The sequence below is a fragment of the Pyrgilauda ruficollis genome, unplaced genomic scaffold (genome assembly GCF_017590135.1).
Source record: "Pyrgilauda ruficollis isolate IOZ18807 unplaced genomic scaffold, ASM1759013v1 scaffold21, whole genome shotgun sequence".
NCBI lineage: Eukaryota > Metazoa > Chordata > Aves > Passeriformes > Passeridae > Pyrgilauda > Pyrgilauda ruficollis.
Window position 1 is genome coordinate 4,917,556 of NW_024520318.1, and position 18,993 is coordinate 4,936,548.

At 41.5% G+C, this 18,993-nt stretch overlaps 1 protein-coding gene across 2 annotated transcripts in view; it reads left to right on the forward strand.

The window, feature by feature from the left end:
• The first annotated feature begins 1,890 nt into the window (after positions 1-1,890).
• NLGN1 (neuroligin 1) overlaps positions 1,891-18,993 on the forward strand; it is a 305,959-nt gene continuing 288,856 nt past the window's right edge. Inside the window, exons 1-3 of one of the 2 annotated variants that reach the window (XM_041467801.1) lie at positions 1,891-2,294; positions 13,851-14,656; positions 15,110-15,169. In XM_041467801.1, coding sequence (XP_041323735.1) covers positions 14,164-14,656; positions 15,110-15,169 — 553 coding nt within the window. In that variant the 5' untranslated portion in view covers positions 1,891-2,294; positions 13,851-14,163. Of the gene's footprint in view, positions 2,295-13,850; positions 14,657-15,109; positions 15,170-18,993 lie in introns of those variants that run through there. The other variant, XM_041467802.1, reaches the window with a different exon arrangement.

Consider the following 18,993-nt stretch of genomic DNA (forward strand, 5'->3'; position numbering starts at 1 on the left):
GAGAGATAAATGGGTTGATTTACCCCCACAGTTAGAAAGGGGATCATCTGCTTAAATGATAGAGCATTCCAAGGGGATGTTCACATTGATTTACCCCCACAGTTAGAAAGGGGATCATCTGCTTAAATGATAGTCAGAGCATTCCAAGGGGATGTTCACGTCGTGGCTCAGGGGACCCATGGAAGATAAACACATCCTTCTTGGAAGAGGGAAAATAAAAGTTTGCATACTTGGATTCCAGTGGCTTATCTAGTGACAAGGAGAGTGCTGTTGTTTTATTTCACCTTTATTTCTTGCTTTTCAGTATAAAGAACAATCCAAAGATAAAGCTACTCTGGGGTTTTGTGCGGATGAAGAATGGCAGGATATCTCACCTGGTATTGCCTCTTTGGTGATGGTTTTTAGGCTGTTGGTTGATCTGTGGCTGGTGGCAAGTGATTGATTTTCATACACAAATTTCATTTCTAGTTTTGAATTCTTTTTTTGGTATAGTATTCCCTTGGGACTAAGATAACAACATTCATGGGATTGCCCTGTCAGCAGAGTATGTTCTGCCTTTCCCTCCTGTACCTGAGAGCTGCATGCTTTTGGCAACAGCAAAAGAGTTATATTTCTGAGTACTGAAGGATTCTGGACTTTCCTAATTAACCATGGACAATAATAGTTACTGAGACAGGCAAAAAACGTGCCCAGGACAGAATTATTCCAGTACATGGGAATGTCACAGGATAAATTGCTGCTGTGTCCTGTTGCTCCTGCCATGGGCATTTAGATCCAGATTCTCAGTGGGACTGAGAGACATAAATAGCCCAGCGTGGCTGGGACTGACCTTCCCTCCACTGGGATGTGCTCTCAGGTGAGGGTGCAAAAGCTTATCAAATTTTCAGGCACCTCCAGACCTTGCCTGGGGCTGTAGGCTTGGAAACATGAGTGGGTTTGCTGTGCGTGGTTAGTGTCAATATTTTAAACCGAGGTGGATGTTAGCAGAGAAAAATACAGATTTTAAACACAATGTGAAGGGAAGTCTCTCCTAAAGTAACGGGAGATGTTAATGAGCTCTCTGCAAGAGGCTTAACTCAGGATGTTTTAATGTGTGATTGTGGCTGTTCTTAAAAAATGAATAGACCTATCAGCATTCAAAGGACTATTCTCCTTTCCCTTCTGATCTGGCCTGCCTTTCTCCCCACATCCCCTGAGTCGTCAACTTTCATTGTCTGCTGTGATCCTAGAAAGCGTGAGGGCTGGGGTCGGAGAATACTTTTATTCCTCAATTAGAAATAGAGAGAAAGCAATGAAAATAAGTGAAATGTTTCAAGAAACAGCAAGGGGAAACAAAAAGAGTCACTTCTATCTTGTGAGCAGACAGTGATGATCCCACTAAGTAAGACCACGGCATCATCTTAAATTACACCCGTGTGAAATATTTGAGTATAATCCACATCTCTCTATACAAACTATACACAAATTACATAATTTGGATATCATTTAGCAAGAGGCAGCAGCCCACCCGCACGCAGGTGTGTGCAGCATCTCCACCCTGCCTTGGCATCCCTTTGTGCCCCGGTGCTCGCAGGGGTGCGTGCGCTCCGTGACGCTGCCCGCGGCCGCCGGAGGGACCCCCCAGCCCCGCAGCGGGGCCGGGGCGTTGCGGGAGGGTCCCCCGGGGGCCGGTCCGCCCGGGGCGGTGCGGGGCGGTGCGGGGCCGGGGCTGCCCGCGCTGTTCGCCGCGCCGCCGCTGGGGGTATCTTTGTACCATTTTTCATCCAGCAGCAATTTGGAGTGGAAACGTGTAATAGGGGAAAAAGCAGGGATCTCGGCGGTTTGAGCGAGCCGTGCATCCAGGAGCCAAAAAAGATTAACACCCCTCCGCGCCCCTCCCGCGCCCCTCGGGGCGCCGTGGCGGCTCCGCGATCGCCCGCCGGACATCGAGCGAAAAGGGATTCGTCTGGAGGGCACTTTCGGATCGGGGGAGATCTATTGGATTAGTGGGATTATCAGCCTGCAGACGGAGAGAAGTAGCGTTTGATCATTTCCATTGCCTGCCTGATGGTCGGATTTACATGGAGGTGGCTCGGCACGGATGAGGCTGGATTCCGGATGGGGATTTCCAGCCCCCCCTTCCCGCGCCCCGATCCCAGGAAAGGGCAGAAAAATATATAAAAATCGGTATAATTGGGAAGTGTCCGGAGCACTACTGGGAGCCCTCCCGCTCCCAGCGGCTGGGAGAGCCGGAGGAGGCGAATCCAGCGGATTTACAGCTTCGGCTGCGATTGCGGGAAAGCGGCCGTGAACTGGTAAATACTTTGATGCTCCCGGCGTGCGGGGCGAGCCCGCGCCGGGATGGAGAGGAGGGAGGGGGCGGCCGGGCCGGGATGCAGCAGGGAGCAGGGATGGAGGAGCGAGGGACCGCCGGGATGGAGCGGGCCGGGCGCGGGGCCGCGGGCAGGGCAGGGCAGGGCGGCTGCGGGGCTGAGCCCGGCGGCGCTCGGCAGGGCCGGTTTGCCAGCCGTGTGTGCGTGTCCGCGGCCGGGGGGGACGCGTGCGGGGCTGCGGGTGCGGGGCTGCGGCGGCTGCGAGCCCGAGCGGTGCCCGCCCGCGGGGATGCGCGGCGGCGGGAGCGGCCGCGGGGGTGTTCGCGGGGAGATTTCCACACACGCGTTCGCGCTCACGCACGCACCCCCCCGCACCCTCCGCCGCCGCCCCGGCGAACTTTTCCTCCCCCGCCGCCCCGGGGCCGCCGCCCGCCTCGGGCCGGGCGCGCAGCTCCGCGGGCGCTCCGCGGGCGCTCCGCAGCCCCCGGTGCCTCCCGCAGCGCCGGCTCCCCGCCCGGCTGCCGGGCCTGCCGGGGGATGGCTTTTCTTATTTCTTCAGACATCTTCTTTCTCGCCTGGGCGCTGAGTGCAGGTTCTTCTGCTTCCCCGAANNCCCGTCCGCCCCCCCCATCCTCCTTTCCTGATGATCGCACTAGAGCATCATCTTTACTCGCGAAAGGAAAATCAATTTTCAACAGGTTTAATTAAAATTAATCAGTCAAATTACTTAATATTAATTGACTTATAATTAAAGCCAGAAAGTTACCTTGGAATCAGGAGAAAGGATGTTATCTGGAATCGTTTTAACGATGCGTATGGTTTCAGAGCAATTACATTCAAATAACTGTTTAACTAAAACAAACCAGAGCTTGATTGTAGTGTTGTGTTCTTGCTGGTGCAGGTGACACAATCTGGACTGGCCATTTCGTTCTGTACATTTGCTGACCTTTCGAAGGAATATCATGTTAGTTTGACACTGGGTTTGCTTTCTGGAAGGCCAGTTTGTTTTAGCTCTAACAACTATGGCATTAAAATCCACTAGTACAAAATGGAAATATGCCTTATAGAAGCTATAAATATCAAAGTGAATGTTTTTAGCACGTTTAGATGTTCTGTGAATTTGAAATGAAGCAGATTTTTCTTTTTCTCAGCATAAGTGTAAGAAATTGTTTTAGGAATTATTTTTTGCCAGCACTGCCATCCACTGTGGCAATATTCGCATTTAACCAGAGCCTTAGTGGGACAAGACCGTACTGGTAAATTCAGAGATAATTCACATCCGAAATCATGTATTTTTGGCAATGCTCACAATAACATTTTCATGCTCCCTCAAGACCTAGGCTGGTATTTTTGTTTGTTTGTTTTTTACAGTAGCAGCATTTTTGGTGCATCCACAGACTATTGTTATTGCTGAAAGAACAGTACTGTGAGCTTTGGGACATTTTCCCCTACTTTTCTGGTCTGGCTTAGTTGAAGCAAAGGATACTTATGAAATTGCACGTACTTTGTTACAGGCACCTGACAAGAGAAAGATCCAAGCACGGTATAAATGAGCATTTAAAAATAGAGCCCATTATTCAGGGCCCTGATTTTCAAAGATCCTGATTCCCATTGACTGCACTGAGACTTGTGTGGGCTCAACAGCTGTAATATGCAGACCACTTCTGCATCTTTGAAATTAGATTTGCAGATTGGGAGCCAAATGCTAAGTAGCCATGTTTGGGAATGGTGGTTGGGAAGGATTATTTATTTTTTCTTTTTTTTTTTTTTTTTTCCCCCCCCCCCCCCCCCCCCAACTCTGCTACTGGTGCAGGGTTAAAGAAGACTGCTTCTTCGTTACTTTTTGATAAATGACACCGTTTTTCTTAGGCTGTGGCTACAGACTGCAGTGATGTTGCAAAAGCAGTTTTGCAGTAAATGATTAGGAGATCCTCAGGTACCTACAAAGAGATCCCATTTATCCTGTACCTTTCCTGCGAATCATATGCAGGCTGTGGGAAGAAAAACGAGGCTGAGGATAATCATGCTAAGTGTGCTGGGAAGCAGGATTTGGCTGAACACCTCTGTTTTGTGATTAAGTGAGGTAGCAGCGAAAGCCATGAGAGTGGTTCAGGCTGTTTGAGGCAGTGGGTGTAGGAGCGAGGAGAGGAGCTGCTGTCCTGATGCTGCTTTGGTTATCTTACCCCTTCTCCTAGAGTAGGGTAAGAAGATAATATCCTAGCTGTTGATACTTAAACATCTTTCACAAAGTGGGTTTTCTCTGGATTATTTGGCTGGAGGTGGAGCAGTCTGCTGAGGAGGGTTATTTAAAGACTGGGACAGGGCTGTAAGCAGATAAATTGATTTGCAAGTGAATGGAGGAATTTGAACATGGTAATGGTGGTAGTTGTATTTTTTATCAGTTTACATTTTTAATATCCGCTGGCATGCACGCCAGCATTAACCACTCTAATTGTTCAAATGGAGCCTGGGGAAAAGGGAAGAAAGCAGAGGCTTAGATGTGGTCTCAGTTTGTAATGGATTGGCTTGCCTTTCTTTATTAAAAGCAAATATACATTCCTTTGTAATAGAGATATAAGGCTGCATTACAGACCCTTGGCTAGCTCTGAATTATTTGTTTGATGTCATATTTATTATGGTTTTCTAATCACATGAGAAAGAAATTATTTAAAAATTAAGTAGTGGAAAAAGGAGGGCAAAAGGAGACAGACGTTCTTTGAAAGCAAATAATGAAAATAAAACATTTTTCTAGAGGTCCAGTAGAAACCTCTGTGGATTTCTTTTAATAAAGGATGAGCAGTTATCAATCTGATCCAGTAAATGATATTGTCTCTGATTAGTCCCAGATATCCCTCCATGGTAAGTATAACAGGTGATAAAATAATAGATAATGGTAAAAAATAGGTGCTGACTGATGAATAAAGGCTGTTCTCGAGGCATGTCTCCATTTCTGTATCCCTGGTTCTGAGCTGTGCATTGTGAGGGAGCACAAGCACTCAGAGGGGGATGCCTGCCCTGACACCCAGGTGTTGCACAAGAGTTTGCATGAAAAGGAGGGTGAGGGAGTTAGGGGATGCAAAAAACCAAACCAAAACAAACAAGAGTTTGCATGAAAAGGAGGGTGAGGGAGTTAGGGGATGCAGAAAACCAAACCAAAACAAAAACCCCCCACCTAATGGGAAAACTCCATCCTGTATTGAAAACCAAACCAAAACAAAAACCCTCCACCTAATGGGAAAACTTCATCCTGTATTTCATATTGAGAGCACATCCTGTACTTTTAATAAAAAATAATGGCATTACATTCCCCAGGATTACTATTGAACTAGCAGAATTACAGGGGGAAATAATTTTGGCTTCTTGGTGACTCAGCTGCTCATTTCTACCTGCCTCTGAAGACCCCACATGTTTTTCAGCAGACTTTGTTTCCATAACTATTAATTGCTCATTAATGATGTTTTATGTGCTCTCCAGGGATGAAAAGTGACTGACTGGCTGCTTGGTCCCATGTTCACTTCTGCTGTGCACCCTCTCCACCACAGCACTTCCCACTAAAAAACAAAAGGTGGAGTGAGGGAGCAGCAGCTGTGGGAAACCAGGGGGCACAGAGTCTGTACTGTAAATATCCTCATGGTTACCAAGCCATGTAAAGATCTGGGCTGTACACAGCAGGGTAACATGGTTTTTCCACTGCTGTGGTCAAATAGAACATGAGGCCATTAAAGGAAAAGCAATTTGAGTTCTCTTTACCCCGTTTGTTGAATTCTTCTGTTTTGTCCTCATAATATTTTCTGCATAATCAGTTTTAGTGTTGCCTTTGGGTAGCCTGTTACCTTCTGCTGATGCTTGGTTAGGTCTTTTGCACCATATTAAGGGAGAATGTAATGCTTGGAAATTAGCAACACGTGACTGTAAAATCATAAAAGTGGTCAAGGACACTTTACAACTATTGCATTTCAAGTAACTCATATTCCTTTAACGAAGCAGAGAACTTAAATGGCAATTTAAAAAGATGTTTTCTAAATCTCCTCAATCACATCCTGCCTAAAGAAGCCATTAGCTCACTTGTTGAACTGATTCTGGGAATTTAATGAGGGGAATACATTTATGTTGCATTTTGTACTTTTATTTAATTACATTTTGTCTGAAGCTTTTAGGTTCAATATCTGAACTTAAAGTTCCTTAACTTTTGCCTTCCCAACCCTGTCCCCCAGTTTCCAAAACAGTACTTGAAAGCAGTAAAGTGTTATGTAGGCACACAGTGTTAGAAATATTCATGAGGAGAAAATGACAATTTAGTCAGGAGAAGCCTTACAGATAGACTGAATATTTTGACATCCTCGAGCCTGTGCAAAACAGGCATTGTGGGATGAAGCTTTTGTTTCTTCTACTGGTTTCACAATAATGGTTTATTTAGTGGAGAATCTGGGCCCTGGAACAGTCACCATGAGATGCAGCTGCTGGGTCAGGAAACACTCTGGTCACTGGAGTTGTGACCAGGACATGAGCACAGGGGCACTGAGCCTGGTTGCTATAGCTGAAATGAGTCTCTTTCTCACAGACAGGGGTAGAAAATGAAAAGAGGACAAGGAGCTGAATAATAGGAGCTACACATGAGTCGGATGGAAAGAGTAAATCTTTGTAGACGTTTAATGGTGTTATATTCTAAGCTTTTGGGAAATTTTATTTGAAATTTTTTTACAACGGTAAATATAGTCTGTGCTATATCCTATTTCTATTTCATGTGAGAGAAAAATTCCCCATCTATGGCACAACACTTTACTGCTACCATTACTGCAGACTTTATAGATCAGAGATGTGTCAGCATGTTAGCTTTAGCTGTAATGCTTTTTTTTTGTGAAACCTTATGGGCCTTGCAGCCACTTTCTCATACTGACACTCATAAAACGTTCAAGTTCTCATATTTATTATTTAATTTGCTTCCTTTATAAAGCAGCAGAGCTCTTTGGTACATGAATATGAAGCCAAAAATGACAGGCAGGCATGAATGGGACTAATGAGTTTTAATAATGCACATATTAGAAACTGTTAAAGGAAGTTTAATTAAGAAAAACAAGTTAAGCATGAAATTCATTTTGGAACAAATGCAAGTAAAGTCACAGATGTACAGAATGCTAGATCACAGGAAACAACCTCTTCAAGCTGATAGATCCCTCTAATGCCAATATTGCACTCAAGTTGTAGTGTGCTCTCTGCAGTTCTGGAAAGCCTGGTAATACCAGTCAAGAGCACTTTCAGAGCTGAGTTAGAGATGTTGGGTTTGTGATTAACAAATTATGTTTATACGTCTGTGAATTTTCTGATGAGTTGTAACTTGATCTCAATTTCCCTGATGAAACTGGGACCGTCCTGACCATCTGATCAAGAACAAAAAGCACGGGTTCCTTTTTCTGCCACAAGGAAGTTTGCTGGTCTTTTTCTTAAAAAAAAAAAAAAATCTTGTTGAAGAGGTAGTTATTGATCTAGCTCTACAACAAGGGCTTTGTATGCTTGGAATTGTTACTGTATTGTATCCAGCTAGAACAACAATTCATGGACAAATCTGAGTTCATTCAAGCATCTTTGTTTGCAGAGTTCTCCCTCAAGAAGTGGTATTATCTGTATTCCAGCTTTTTTTAGCTTGAATTACTATTTCCACCAGGAAAATACAAAAGTGATACATTTCTTATGAATCTGATAGGAAAGCTTCCCTTGGGGGCTGAACTAGCATTAAAGGTAGTATTATTGTTGATATTATAGTTGTAATAAAGGTGGCAAAGAAAATCCAATTAATTTTTCTCATACAACTAACCCCAGTGAACCAAGGGTGAGGCACAAATATGTATCAGGTGAAGAACCTTGCTAACAACTCTGTAACTAAATTTATCACCTGAAAGGCACAACAAAAGGACAGTTAGTTGCAGGAGTCTCTGGGTGGGTTCTGGACCCTCTGCTAGAGTGATCAGATGAGAAGCACATGTATATTTTATGAAGTATTAATCAAAGCAACTCCCACTTGACCTGATGAAATGCAATACACAGATTTTGATACTGAAGCTCTCCAGTGAGAAACATCTGGGTTATTTTTTCCTCCGGGATGACCTCTGATTAACATGAGTTCAGTGGAATTTCTGCAGTAGGTCAGGGAATCTTTTTGTCCTGAAGCACAGAGCAGCCATCAACAGAATGGCCATTTGATCATTTAGCTGAATAGTTACAGTACTCAAAAGTGAGGATAATGTGTGGTCCATTTAAGAGTTAACTGTAAGCTGCTAAAAGGAATAAAGGTTCACTTCAGTGCCCATTATATTCCAAGCCAGTGCATCTGTCATTTTTAATTTAAATCTGTATTACTTAGCTGTCTAAAACTTTACACATAAGTGACAGAGTTACCCATTCTTTTTGTTATGGGTAAAATCACCATTTCGTTACCTACTTATTGTGCAAAATGTCAGACAGTTCTAGTCTACATTAAAAAATTGTAGTCAACTTCTGGTAATATAAACAACTACTTCAGATAAGAAATAGAACTATTTTAAGAAAATAATTTATTGATATGAGTAAACGGAAGATTATAAGACTTAACAGACCCTCTCCTCATGGGCTTAATTTGTCTAATTCAAAAACAGTTTAATAGAAAATTTTGATCAGAAATCTTCCTATTTTGGCAAACTAAGATGCAGAAATTTTTCAAAGTGGTTTTTGATAATGAAAATACTAGTTAATTAGCATTAGTGAATATACCCACTAATGGCTAACAACAAAAATTTGGTGCAGTTGAAAAATACATCAGAATTTAAAGGAGTCTTATGACATTTACCCATTTTAATTCAACTTTTCACTAATTTTGAAGCACTGCATTGATACTTCATACTACAGTATTTAAATACTGTATTTTTCACTAACTGGTTATGAGATTTAGTGGACAAAACATCATATTAAATGGAGGTGAGGGCACTCAGGAATCAGTTTCTCTGATCTAGGAGCAATATATTTACACAACTTGTAGCATCTGGAAATCCTTTCCACTGGGTTGTTTGTGCTCCTGTGTAACATGACACTTGTAATCTCATCCTAATGTGGGGTGGGACTGTGAGCCCATGAAGATGATGTCTTATTCATACCTTTGTTGGCCAACTTGGCAGAGGTTCTGCATCTCAGTAGGGCTGGATTTGGAGCAGCTTTCTGGAGCTACCAGACCTGTGGCTGCTCTGAGGTGGAGGGGGTGCTGGCATGTGGGATTTGGCCAACCCCACCAGAGCTGTACCCTTCTCACCTGTATTATATATTGCAGTCTCCTCTATTATAATTTCGTTCACCTGTTTTTTTAAATGAATGTGGTTAATTTCTTGAACTAAACCCATGTGAATCCCATCCTTTTGAGAAAGTATTTAGGGAAGTATGCAAGAGCAAAGTCTGTTTTAAAATATTTCACAGAATGGATTGTGTTGGAAGGGCTTCTAAAGGTCATCTAGGTTTGGTAGACCTTCCCCTCCAGGCTGCTCAAAATCCCATCAACCTGGCCTTTTTTTACTACTAAGTTGAGAAAAAATACACTGTGTTTGGAACATGCTTCCCTTGCAAACTTGAAACACGAAAGAAGAGATGGGGAATTTTGTGCTGCATCTCTTGAGGGTTTGTCTGGTCATGTTTACAACTGGTGTGTCACACCAACACAGTGTTCACCCTCATCTTTCCTCTAATGGTCTCCTACTACTGTTCATGTTCCTGCTTGGCTTCATAGCGTGTTTTAGGACAGGGATTTCTTCTTAGAGACATGGAACATCTCTGGGCTCTTAGTTCTAAGGAGAGACTGCTGTAAGTAAAAATGGATGCAAATGTAGCTGGTTCTGCAAAACAGCACTTGTGTTTTGAAATTAAGTGGTGTTATGTGGTGTTCCAAACTCTTGCAATCACTTTGAATATTTGTGCAACTGGGATTTCCTAGCAAAGTGGAAGTGGAAAGGAATTTTTGAGCAGGAATATCAAATCACGAATACACCTTCAGCTGAAAAGAAAACAGCTTTTTTGGGAGGCTTTTATCATAACAATAATGGCCTTTACTGACATATGGCCAGAAGCCTTGGGTGCCACCAAAGGTATTATTAATCCATTGGAGCTATTGATGGTGGTACAGATCAAACCATCCCTTAAGATTTGAAGATCTGGGCATGAGTAGCACAGAGGAGTTGCACTGCTGCAGACTGCAGCAGATGTGACCCATTGTGGGGTGCCCTGTGTCATTGGAAATGCAAAGATGCACTGAAGCTCTCTCGGATTGTTCACTCCTCCGCATACTAAATGCTTCTCTAAAGTATTTCAGAATCAGAGCTATAAAGTAATTTGAATTCAGAAAGGAAGATAATAAAATAATAGATAGAAAAAAACTCTGTATAGTATAGACTGTTTGAAAGAGCATGAAAGTCTTTATCAAATACCTTTTACAGTAGAATTCATTTGTGTTACCACAGGGAGCAATTGTGATCCTCAAATCAAGACAGCAGAAAAATCTGAAAAGGTTTCTCCTCGTCCTCCTCAGATCCACATTATTTTGATACTAAATCTTGTCCCAGATTTATCATTGCTCCTCTTTGGTTTATTTGTCTTCTTGTCTCCCTGATCATTCCTGTTTATTCCTTCTCCCTTTTTTTCCCCACTGATTCCTCTTCAGCTGAGTCCAGACACCAAGGGAAAGTCCTATGTAGATGACCTGCAGAAAGACTGGGGAGAATTTTGTCCAGCATTAACTCTCATCATGCTCCTGGTCAGCTTCCCTGCTCGCTCTTGCACCTAGTGCTCAAAATGAGACTTTGTCATGAAAGTCTCGAAAGATTTGATAAATCTCAGTGTTTTTATTTGCGTTGAGTTTGTGGTTTTGATGTGATAGCTTCAGGGCAGCCAATGACAGCCTTGAATGTCTGACCTCTCAGTCTCAAAAATAAACTGTTACTTAGACATTTAAAAAGAAAGACTTGAAAAGAGCAAATCCAAAATTCAAGTTATAAATACAATGAAAATATGTTGATTCAAATCCTGCAAGCAGTTGACAATTTTCTGACCTTTATAGCCTATCCAGCTATTCATGGAGGCTACTGCCCAACAGTTAATTAATTAGGGATAGCAAACACTAAACTGAATTATATTCTTACCTTTTCAGCACCCTGTCTCAGGGTAAAACCTTATCCATGGTAGGCAAACCAGAACTGTAGATCACAGCAGAGCTGTTCAGCTGCAAAGACAAACCAGCAGATGGACAAGGTTAGAATTATAGTCCAGCTCTAGAACTGGCTTTGAATTTACATTGAATTTACCATTTGAGGTATCAAAATTGTATTACAAAGTTTCTTTAGAACTGAAAACAGGTGCTAAATTAATTATTAGTAGCATCTTGGTAATTTTGCACATCGAACAAACCCAGCACCTTGAAATGAAGAAGGATGTTTTTCCTTGCAAGAGCTATGCTGGATTTGTTGAACTCAGACCTTCCCAGACCATTCCCCAGACCATGTGAATTAGCTAATTCCCCAGACCCAGACCATGTGAATTAGCCAGAAGGCTACTGAGCTAAAGTTCCTGCTATTTACAAGTTTGAGTTTGACAAAGAAGAGAAGATGCATGGTTCCATTCCTGAGAGGAAAACAAACCCGTGTGGATTTTAAGATCTAGTGGAAAAGGCTGTGGAGGTTTTGAATACCACTAAGGAACAGGCTTCCATCTCTCCACGTGCATTGCTCAGAAACCTGTCTGCCTGCTCTGCCTTTACTATTTCTCAAGTAGTACCCTACTCCCTCCAAAAGCTGAAATTCTATAAAGCAATAATCCTCCATGAGGAGAATGCCTGCCATTCCATGTAAGTGTGTTAAAGTAAATGTAAACACACACATCAAGTTTGGGGAATTATTTTCTGTAGCTAAATTGGTGAGTTTCCAGCAAATACTGAGAATATTCAGCTGGAGGATGAAGGACATAAGCCTGTTTGTTAATGCAGTTTCACAGTGAAAGTGTTAGAATTAGCAGAGAAAGAAAGGGAAAGAGAAAATTGTGGAAAAGCTTCATCTATCTCCTTATTGCCTCCTGAGATAGATTGTTCAGAGCTAAAGGAACACTAGACATGAACCAAATCTCCTGCTGTCCTATATAGCTTTTACAATCTCCTTTTTAATAACCCAAACTACAGGGTAGTCTGACTATTAGACAAGCCGTTCTTTTGAATTCTCTCCACAATGTGTATAGACATGATAAAAAAACCAATTCTCATTAAAGCTGCCAATGCTGTTTCAAAAGCAGGTGGTTTAAAGTGTTTCCTATACAAAGCAAAACACATTTCTTGTGCATTACACACTGCTTAATAGGGAGTGTAAGATTACACTGCTATGTTGTGTATAACACTGCATCTTAAATAATAAGATATTGTAAGTCATGTTGGAAATATGTTTCACATGAATATGGAAGATATAATGATATGCACTGAGCAATTTTCAGAAGTGCTGGAACACTGCCTTGTGTGACAACCTCTGAGCTGAAGTAGTTGAAAATAGCATCTGGAATTTCAGATTATACAGTCTCTGATCCTAACTGATTATTTTTTCTAGAATATTGTTCAGTCAGCATGTGGATATGTGAAAGTTAAGACTTCTCCTGTCCTGTGGGAATGCTTATTGTTTGTGTTATAAATTAAGGATGGTAGGAATTGAGTGCTCTCAACATGCGTTTTCATTTTTCACTGAAGTCAGTCTTTTTTAAGGAATGCAGGATTGATCTGACATAAAAATTGTGATATACAGCTCTCTCCTTAAGCTGCTTGTTCATATCCTTTTCCAAACCAGTTCTGAAAAAAACCCCCAGCAACCTACAGAGGTCCAGTGGTGCTGGACCTCTGTGCAAATTCAGAGTTTGCCATTCATTTCAGCAGAAGCAGACTTTGGTCCTTCATTGATGTGAACATTTCAATCTATCTGTGAATTTCATCAGCAATCAGAAAACCACATAAAGCATGGTAATTCAGGTTATTGTGAATAGGCACAGTAATTCATGTTACATTTTAAAATGAACAAAAATATTTGTATATATTATAAACTGCTTTTAATGAAATAAAATTCATTTGGGTCTTCAGTGTGCCTATCTTAATTTTCCCATCTTCTGCTTTAAGAAATAATTACTTCCTTGCTGATAAATCAACTTCTGCAAACAAGGTGAAAATTGATTATGAGCTGATTAAGTTAAATAAAATATTAATGTAAACACTTACATAACATAGCTTGGCAGTGAATTTCATATTCTTGAAAAGGTGAATTTTAAAAATGTATTTTCTGTGAGTCCTGTTTCTTCTGAGAAGTCTCTGTAAATTCAACAAGTGACGTTACAGATAATCCAGTAGTAAGTGTTTCACCTGCCATTTCATGGACCCATAAACTACTGCAGTTTAACTTACATGACTCTAGCAAATATTAATGTATGTAAATAACGTGTTAAACACCTAGTTATCACTCTGCTCATATTAGCTCTTTCATACTAATGATTTATTTTCATTTTCTCCAGGATATAGACCTGCGGCTAACTGGATTTGATTTATAAGAGGGGATTCTGCAGTAAATGGCTGCTCTCTTCATATTGCTGCTATGGAAAACAGAATTGTCAATAGGATGTAGTCTGATAAATAGTGCTGAGTGAAGATGCAGCTTCAATAAGTGTGAAATCAATGGAAGATACTTACCGCATGAAAAGCCTTTTGAGATTTTTCTGACAGGCACCTATTTAGGAAACTTGATCTGTTTCCTCCGGTCGCCCTGTTTTTACACCAGTGGATACAAATCAGATTGCTTCACTCTAGTTACACAACTAATGTGGGACCATGGCCTTTCCAAGATCCATGTGGCTGAACTGTGTATGGAGAGCGACGGTGGTCCGCCTGCTACACACGGGATTGAATGCCACTTTTGCTTTTTCTATTCTTGGATTTTTGCTTCACGCTGCAGCTGTGTCCTCCCAAAAATTGGATGATACCAACCCAGTGGTGACCACCAACTTTGGCAAGATAAGAGGGATTAAGAAGGAACTTAATAATGAAATTTTGGGGCCTGTTATTCAGTTCCTTGGGGTTCCATACGCTGCCCCTCCAACAGGGGAGCGCCGCTTTCAACCTCCTGAGCCTCCGTCTCCATGGGCAGACGTCAAAAACACCACCCAGTTTGCTCCAGTGTGTCCCCAGAACATTATAGAAGGCAGGTTGCCTGAAGTCATGCTTCCCGTGTGGTTTACTAATAACTTGGATGTAGTTTCAACCTATGTACAAGATCAGAACGAAGACTGCCTCTATTTAAATATCTATGTCCCAACTGAGGATGGTGAGTTAATAGCAGGCGAAACAGGGAGATCTTTTTATTTTCCTGTTCTACTCTCTAACAATATTAATTCACGTGTACTGGTAGCGTGCATGGCTTTCTCTGTTTGCATGCCAGCTTATTACATGTGTGCATGCTGCTTTTCTCTGTGTGCATTTGTCCTTGCTTTTTTGATTTATTTTTTTTTTTATTTCTTTCTTTCTGTCTACACTCATTTTTTTTTTCTCCCACAGCACGTGTAATTTTTAGGTCAAAGTTGGTGCCTAATTCTCATTGCCACCCACTGACCTCTGGGAAGATGCATCAACATCTTTTCCATTGCATGTGCAGGCACAAGTTGAGAATCTTCCGCACCTAATAAAGCAGGTCATATTTAAGTTAGATAGTGGTGTTGCATGCTCCTACTGTCTGTGACGGAGCTCCATGTTATTTTCTAGTCTTCTATTCATTTTTCAGTCAAAAGAATATCCAAGGAATGTGCCAGAAAACCCGGCAAGAAAATTTGTAGAAAAGGAGGTATGTATAAAGTGGACAAAAAACCAAACCAAACAAACAAACCGGGGGAGAGATCGAAATCTTGGAAAAGGAGAAGGAATAATACAGGTGAAAGAGGTTGATTGCTAGTGCTGTGAATTGTTAGGGACTGTCTTGTCCTGGTGGAGAGGTGTTTAAAGAGAGGTCTGTGTCTAACAGATGAGAAGATAACTTTGGTAAAGCCGGGACTCAGTTGCACCTGAGCATCTCTGCCTGGCACTCTCTCCAGTGACAGTGCTGGCAGCTTCTCTCTTGGCCTCAAGCTCTGGGCAGTGTCTGTCGGGGGCACCAGGGGATGGGATGGCGTGTGTGGATACAGAGGAGAGAGCTCTGTGCCCTGGGTTGGGCACTGCTGCCACTGGAGGGGCTGGCACAGCCCACAGCTCTCCCTTCCAGAACCATGGCATAATGGCTGGGAAGCAATTCAGCAATGCAGGGCTGAGACCTGCGCTGGCTTTCTCCAGGAAATTCCCTGTTTTCTTGGAACAGGGTTAACTTTTCTGAAGCGTAGATGTGAAACAGTTTTTTTTTCGTTTACGCGCTTCTAAAAGTGAGCTTTGATTTCCTTTATTCTGTGATTACAGCTCTCTTTGTCAAAGCCCAAAAACTCTTAATAGGGGTGTAAGAAACTGTTAAAATATTGTGACATGGTACTTTGGGAGCTAGACTGCTTTTGGAAGCTTTGGAAACTTGGCTTCTCCCCTTTCTGTGTTAAATACTATGGAAGAGTTTGCAGATTTCTTTGTGAATATTTGCAAATTCCTCAAGCAGTTGACATGCAACAGAGAAGGTCTATTTTGGTACTGATTCAAAGGAGGCATTTGGTGCTAGCTTTGAGGTACTAATTTTGTACTATGCACGTTTGTTTTGCATCAAATGATTTTCCTTTATTGTTTTCTTTAAAGTAATGTGTTACCTTAGAGCTGGACTACATGTGAATTAGAATGCTTTTTGGGATAAGCAGAGTACTGTGGACATGCACAGTAGCCTATTAGCTGTAAACCATCTCTTTTTTATCCTGTTATTTTAAAAAAAATACATTTTAGAAAGCATATAGCAGAAATGTCTAGAGCTGGGCAAAATGTAACTCTTTAAATGCTGCATTAGGTTTTTAAGGCAGTATCTGGGCTCTAAATGAGGGTTGCCTTGTCCCAAGGCTTTAGCTCTTACAGCTCCTAACTGCTGGTTGCAGCTAGCTGTTAATTATTAATTGTTAATTGTAGTTGCTCGATGTATGCTTTTTTGAGATGTCTAAACCCACTTTCAGTGACTTAAAGCAATTTGTGTGTAAAGTGTCAGGCTTTGAGGCATCTTCTGTTTTCCGTTAGGGAATTTTTGCTCAGTGCTGTAAAAGTACAATTGGTTAAGATGGGTTCCCAAAGCTGGAAATGAAGATAATCAGGGTACTGTGAGCAACGTCACTTCTTCACACATCATTCAAGTTAGAATAACTGCTGTCATTTATATGCATTCAATTAATGTGCAGTGCTGCAGCAGTTATTACGCAGTTCATCAAGCGTGTGTAATTAGCTGAGCAACTTTCACTTCCTATCACCCAGACGCTGATTCACAAAGTCATAAATAAAGATGCAGATCCCCATCATTGTTCTCAGAGAGCATCTCTCATATGAGAGAGTATTAAAAAAAAAAAAAAATCAGAAAAATAGCAAAAGTCAAGGGAGGGAGAGCCCAGTAGCTGAGAAAGTCATGCTTTATTGTCCTGTGGGCCTGAAGGAGAATAAATAGAGTTACTTGAAATTCAGTAGGTACCTTTCCACATAGATTCATTGCAGACACAGCACCATAAAAAGCCTACCTTTTGCTGTTGACAAGTGCAGAGAGCTCCTGAATACCTTCAGCTGGGCAGCTGAGATATCTGTAGTAATGTGTGTTCTCTGAATAACTCTCACTCTACTCACCCCTGCACAACCTAGATTTATCCTGGGCTGGGATTGCCCCCACGGCCAGGGGCAAAAGGAGTTGCAGGACTAAGTTGCAGTAGAGTCACAGCAACTGAGTAGCAACCACAGCTGGGAAATAGCATCAGTTTTGTGTTAGAAAGAAGAAAGGCCCAACACTCTCTTTTGCTGGATTTTTAGGTTACAGTCATAGCATCACAGTGATGAAAATTATTGGAAGGAGAAAATCTGGAAATCAGAGGCAGACTTTTACACCATCTTTTTAATTCATAAAAGATATGTAAGATGAAAGTGACTGAAGCAGCAACCATATGCTATCCTTACATGTGGTTTGATTCCTTCTTACTACATGAAATAGATTGAATTAAATAAATAAATTAGTATTTATACTTAATTGTCAGCTGAGGGACATTAGAAAATTCAAATTTTTTAAGAACAGGGAGCAATCTGATTAAAATAGATGTAGAAATGAAAGGAGTTCTATCCATGAGTCATGCTAGAGATGGTAATGAGCATTATATCCATGACCTCCTGTTGGGATTTGGATGTGCCCACAGCAGAGTCTGCAGAATGATAGGCTGAAGCTGGGTGAAAAGAAATGAAACAATTCAGCATGTTTTTTGCAAAACAAAAAGGAGTCATGTATTCCAGTTACTTGACCTTCAATTTACTGATTCAAAAATAAAGAACATCTGGTTTTGTGTCTTCAGGTACATCAAAGTCAGAGACTGTTAATTCTGTTTTGGGTATGCAGAAACTCATGTTTGCAAGTGCTAGTTTTGGAAAATTGGTGCAAAGGCATCTGAGTAATTCTGTGTTACTTTTTGAGTCTTGTTTTTATAACTCAAATTTTAATAGACCCTGGTTATATTATAGGTTATACCATTTTAGTGATTGATACCAATTATATTGTCTATTCTCTGGCATTTCCTGAGTTTCCTGACAAACGTTGCAGCATTTCTGGGGATTACTTGAATAGTATTCTACTGTTTGGCATTTCAGACCTCTAAATCTACCTTATAGTCAAAACACAAATATTGTGCTTTTGATCCAGAATGTTTCCTTACCTCTTAGGAGGTCAAGTGCATCCTGCTTTAACTGCATATCTGTGGTGTTTTAATACTCAATAATAATTTCTTTCCACTGCAACAGTTTGCACCAGGAATCTCTTAATTTGATGAAAACTACATAAAGAAAATTTTGAAAGGATCACTTATATGACCACTAAAAGAACCCCCAGGTGCTGTGTGCTCTGCACTTGGGATGACAGTGTGCTCCTTCTTAAGAACCTGTACTAAAGTTTTCATGGTGCCTGAAGATGCCTCAATGTGAAAATGTGGAGGAGTAGGTGGTATATCCTCAATGTCATGGAGCCAGGCAGATGCAGTTTTGGATAAATTAGTATTTGTAGGAGATTTAGGTGTAGAATAAGGAAAGAAATCAGTTGATCCTTACTTTTATGTTTAGGAATTATCCATGGCTCAGAGACCGCCCAATATCTGTGACTTCCCCGCATGTGGATTCTGTTTCTTATTCTAGTCAGGGCAGTGAATAAATTTTAAATGCGAAGACTCATGATCTGAACTACCTCATTTGAGAGTGTAGGATTAGACAGCTCTATTAATATTTATGCCTCCTAATGGGCTACTTGATTTTCAGAGCAAAGCTCCCCACACCATACTTTCTGGGTTATGGCTGTGGTTACTATGGACGCACAGGAGCAAATGTACATACACACAAATATATTCATGGAACTGAAACACAAATCACACTGCTGTAATCTCATCCTGCTTTGATCTCCCTTTGTTTTCAATAGAGAATATGTTACATCAGTTCTGTTTTGTAAGAGGCTCTGATAACCTCAGGGCTTTTAAGCTTAGCAATGTG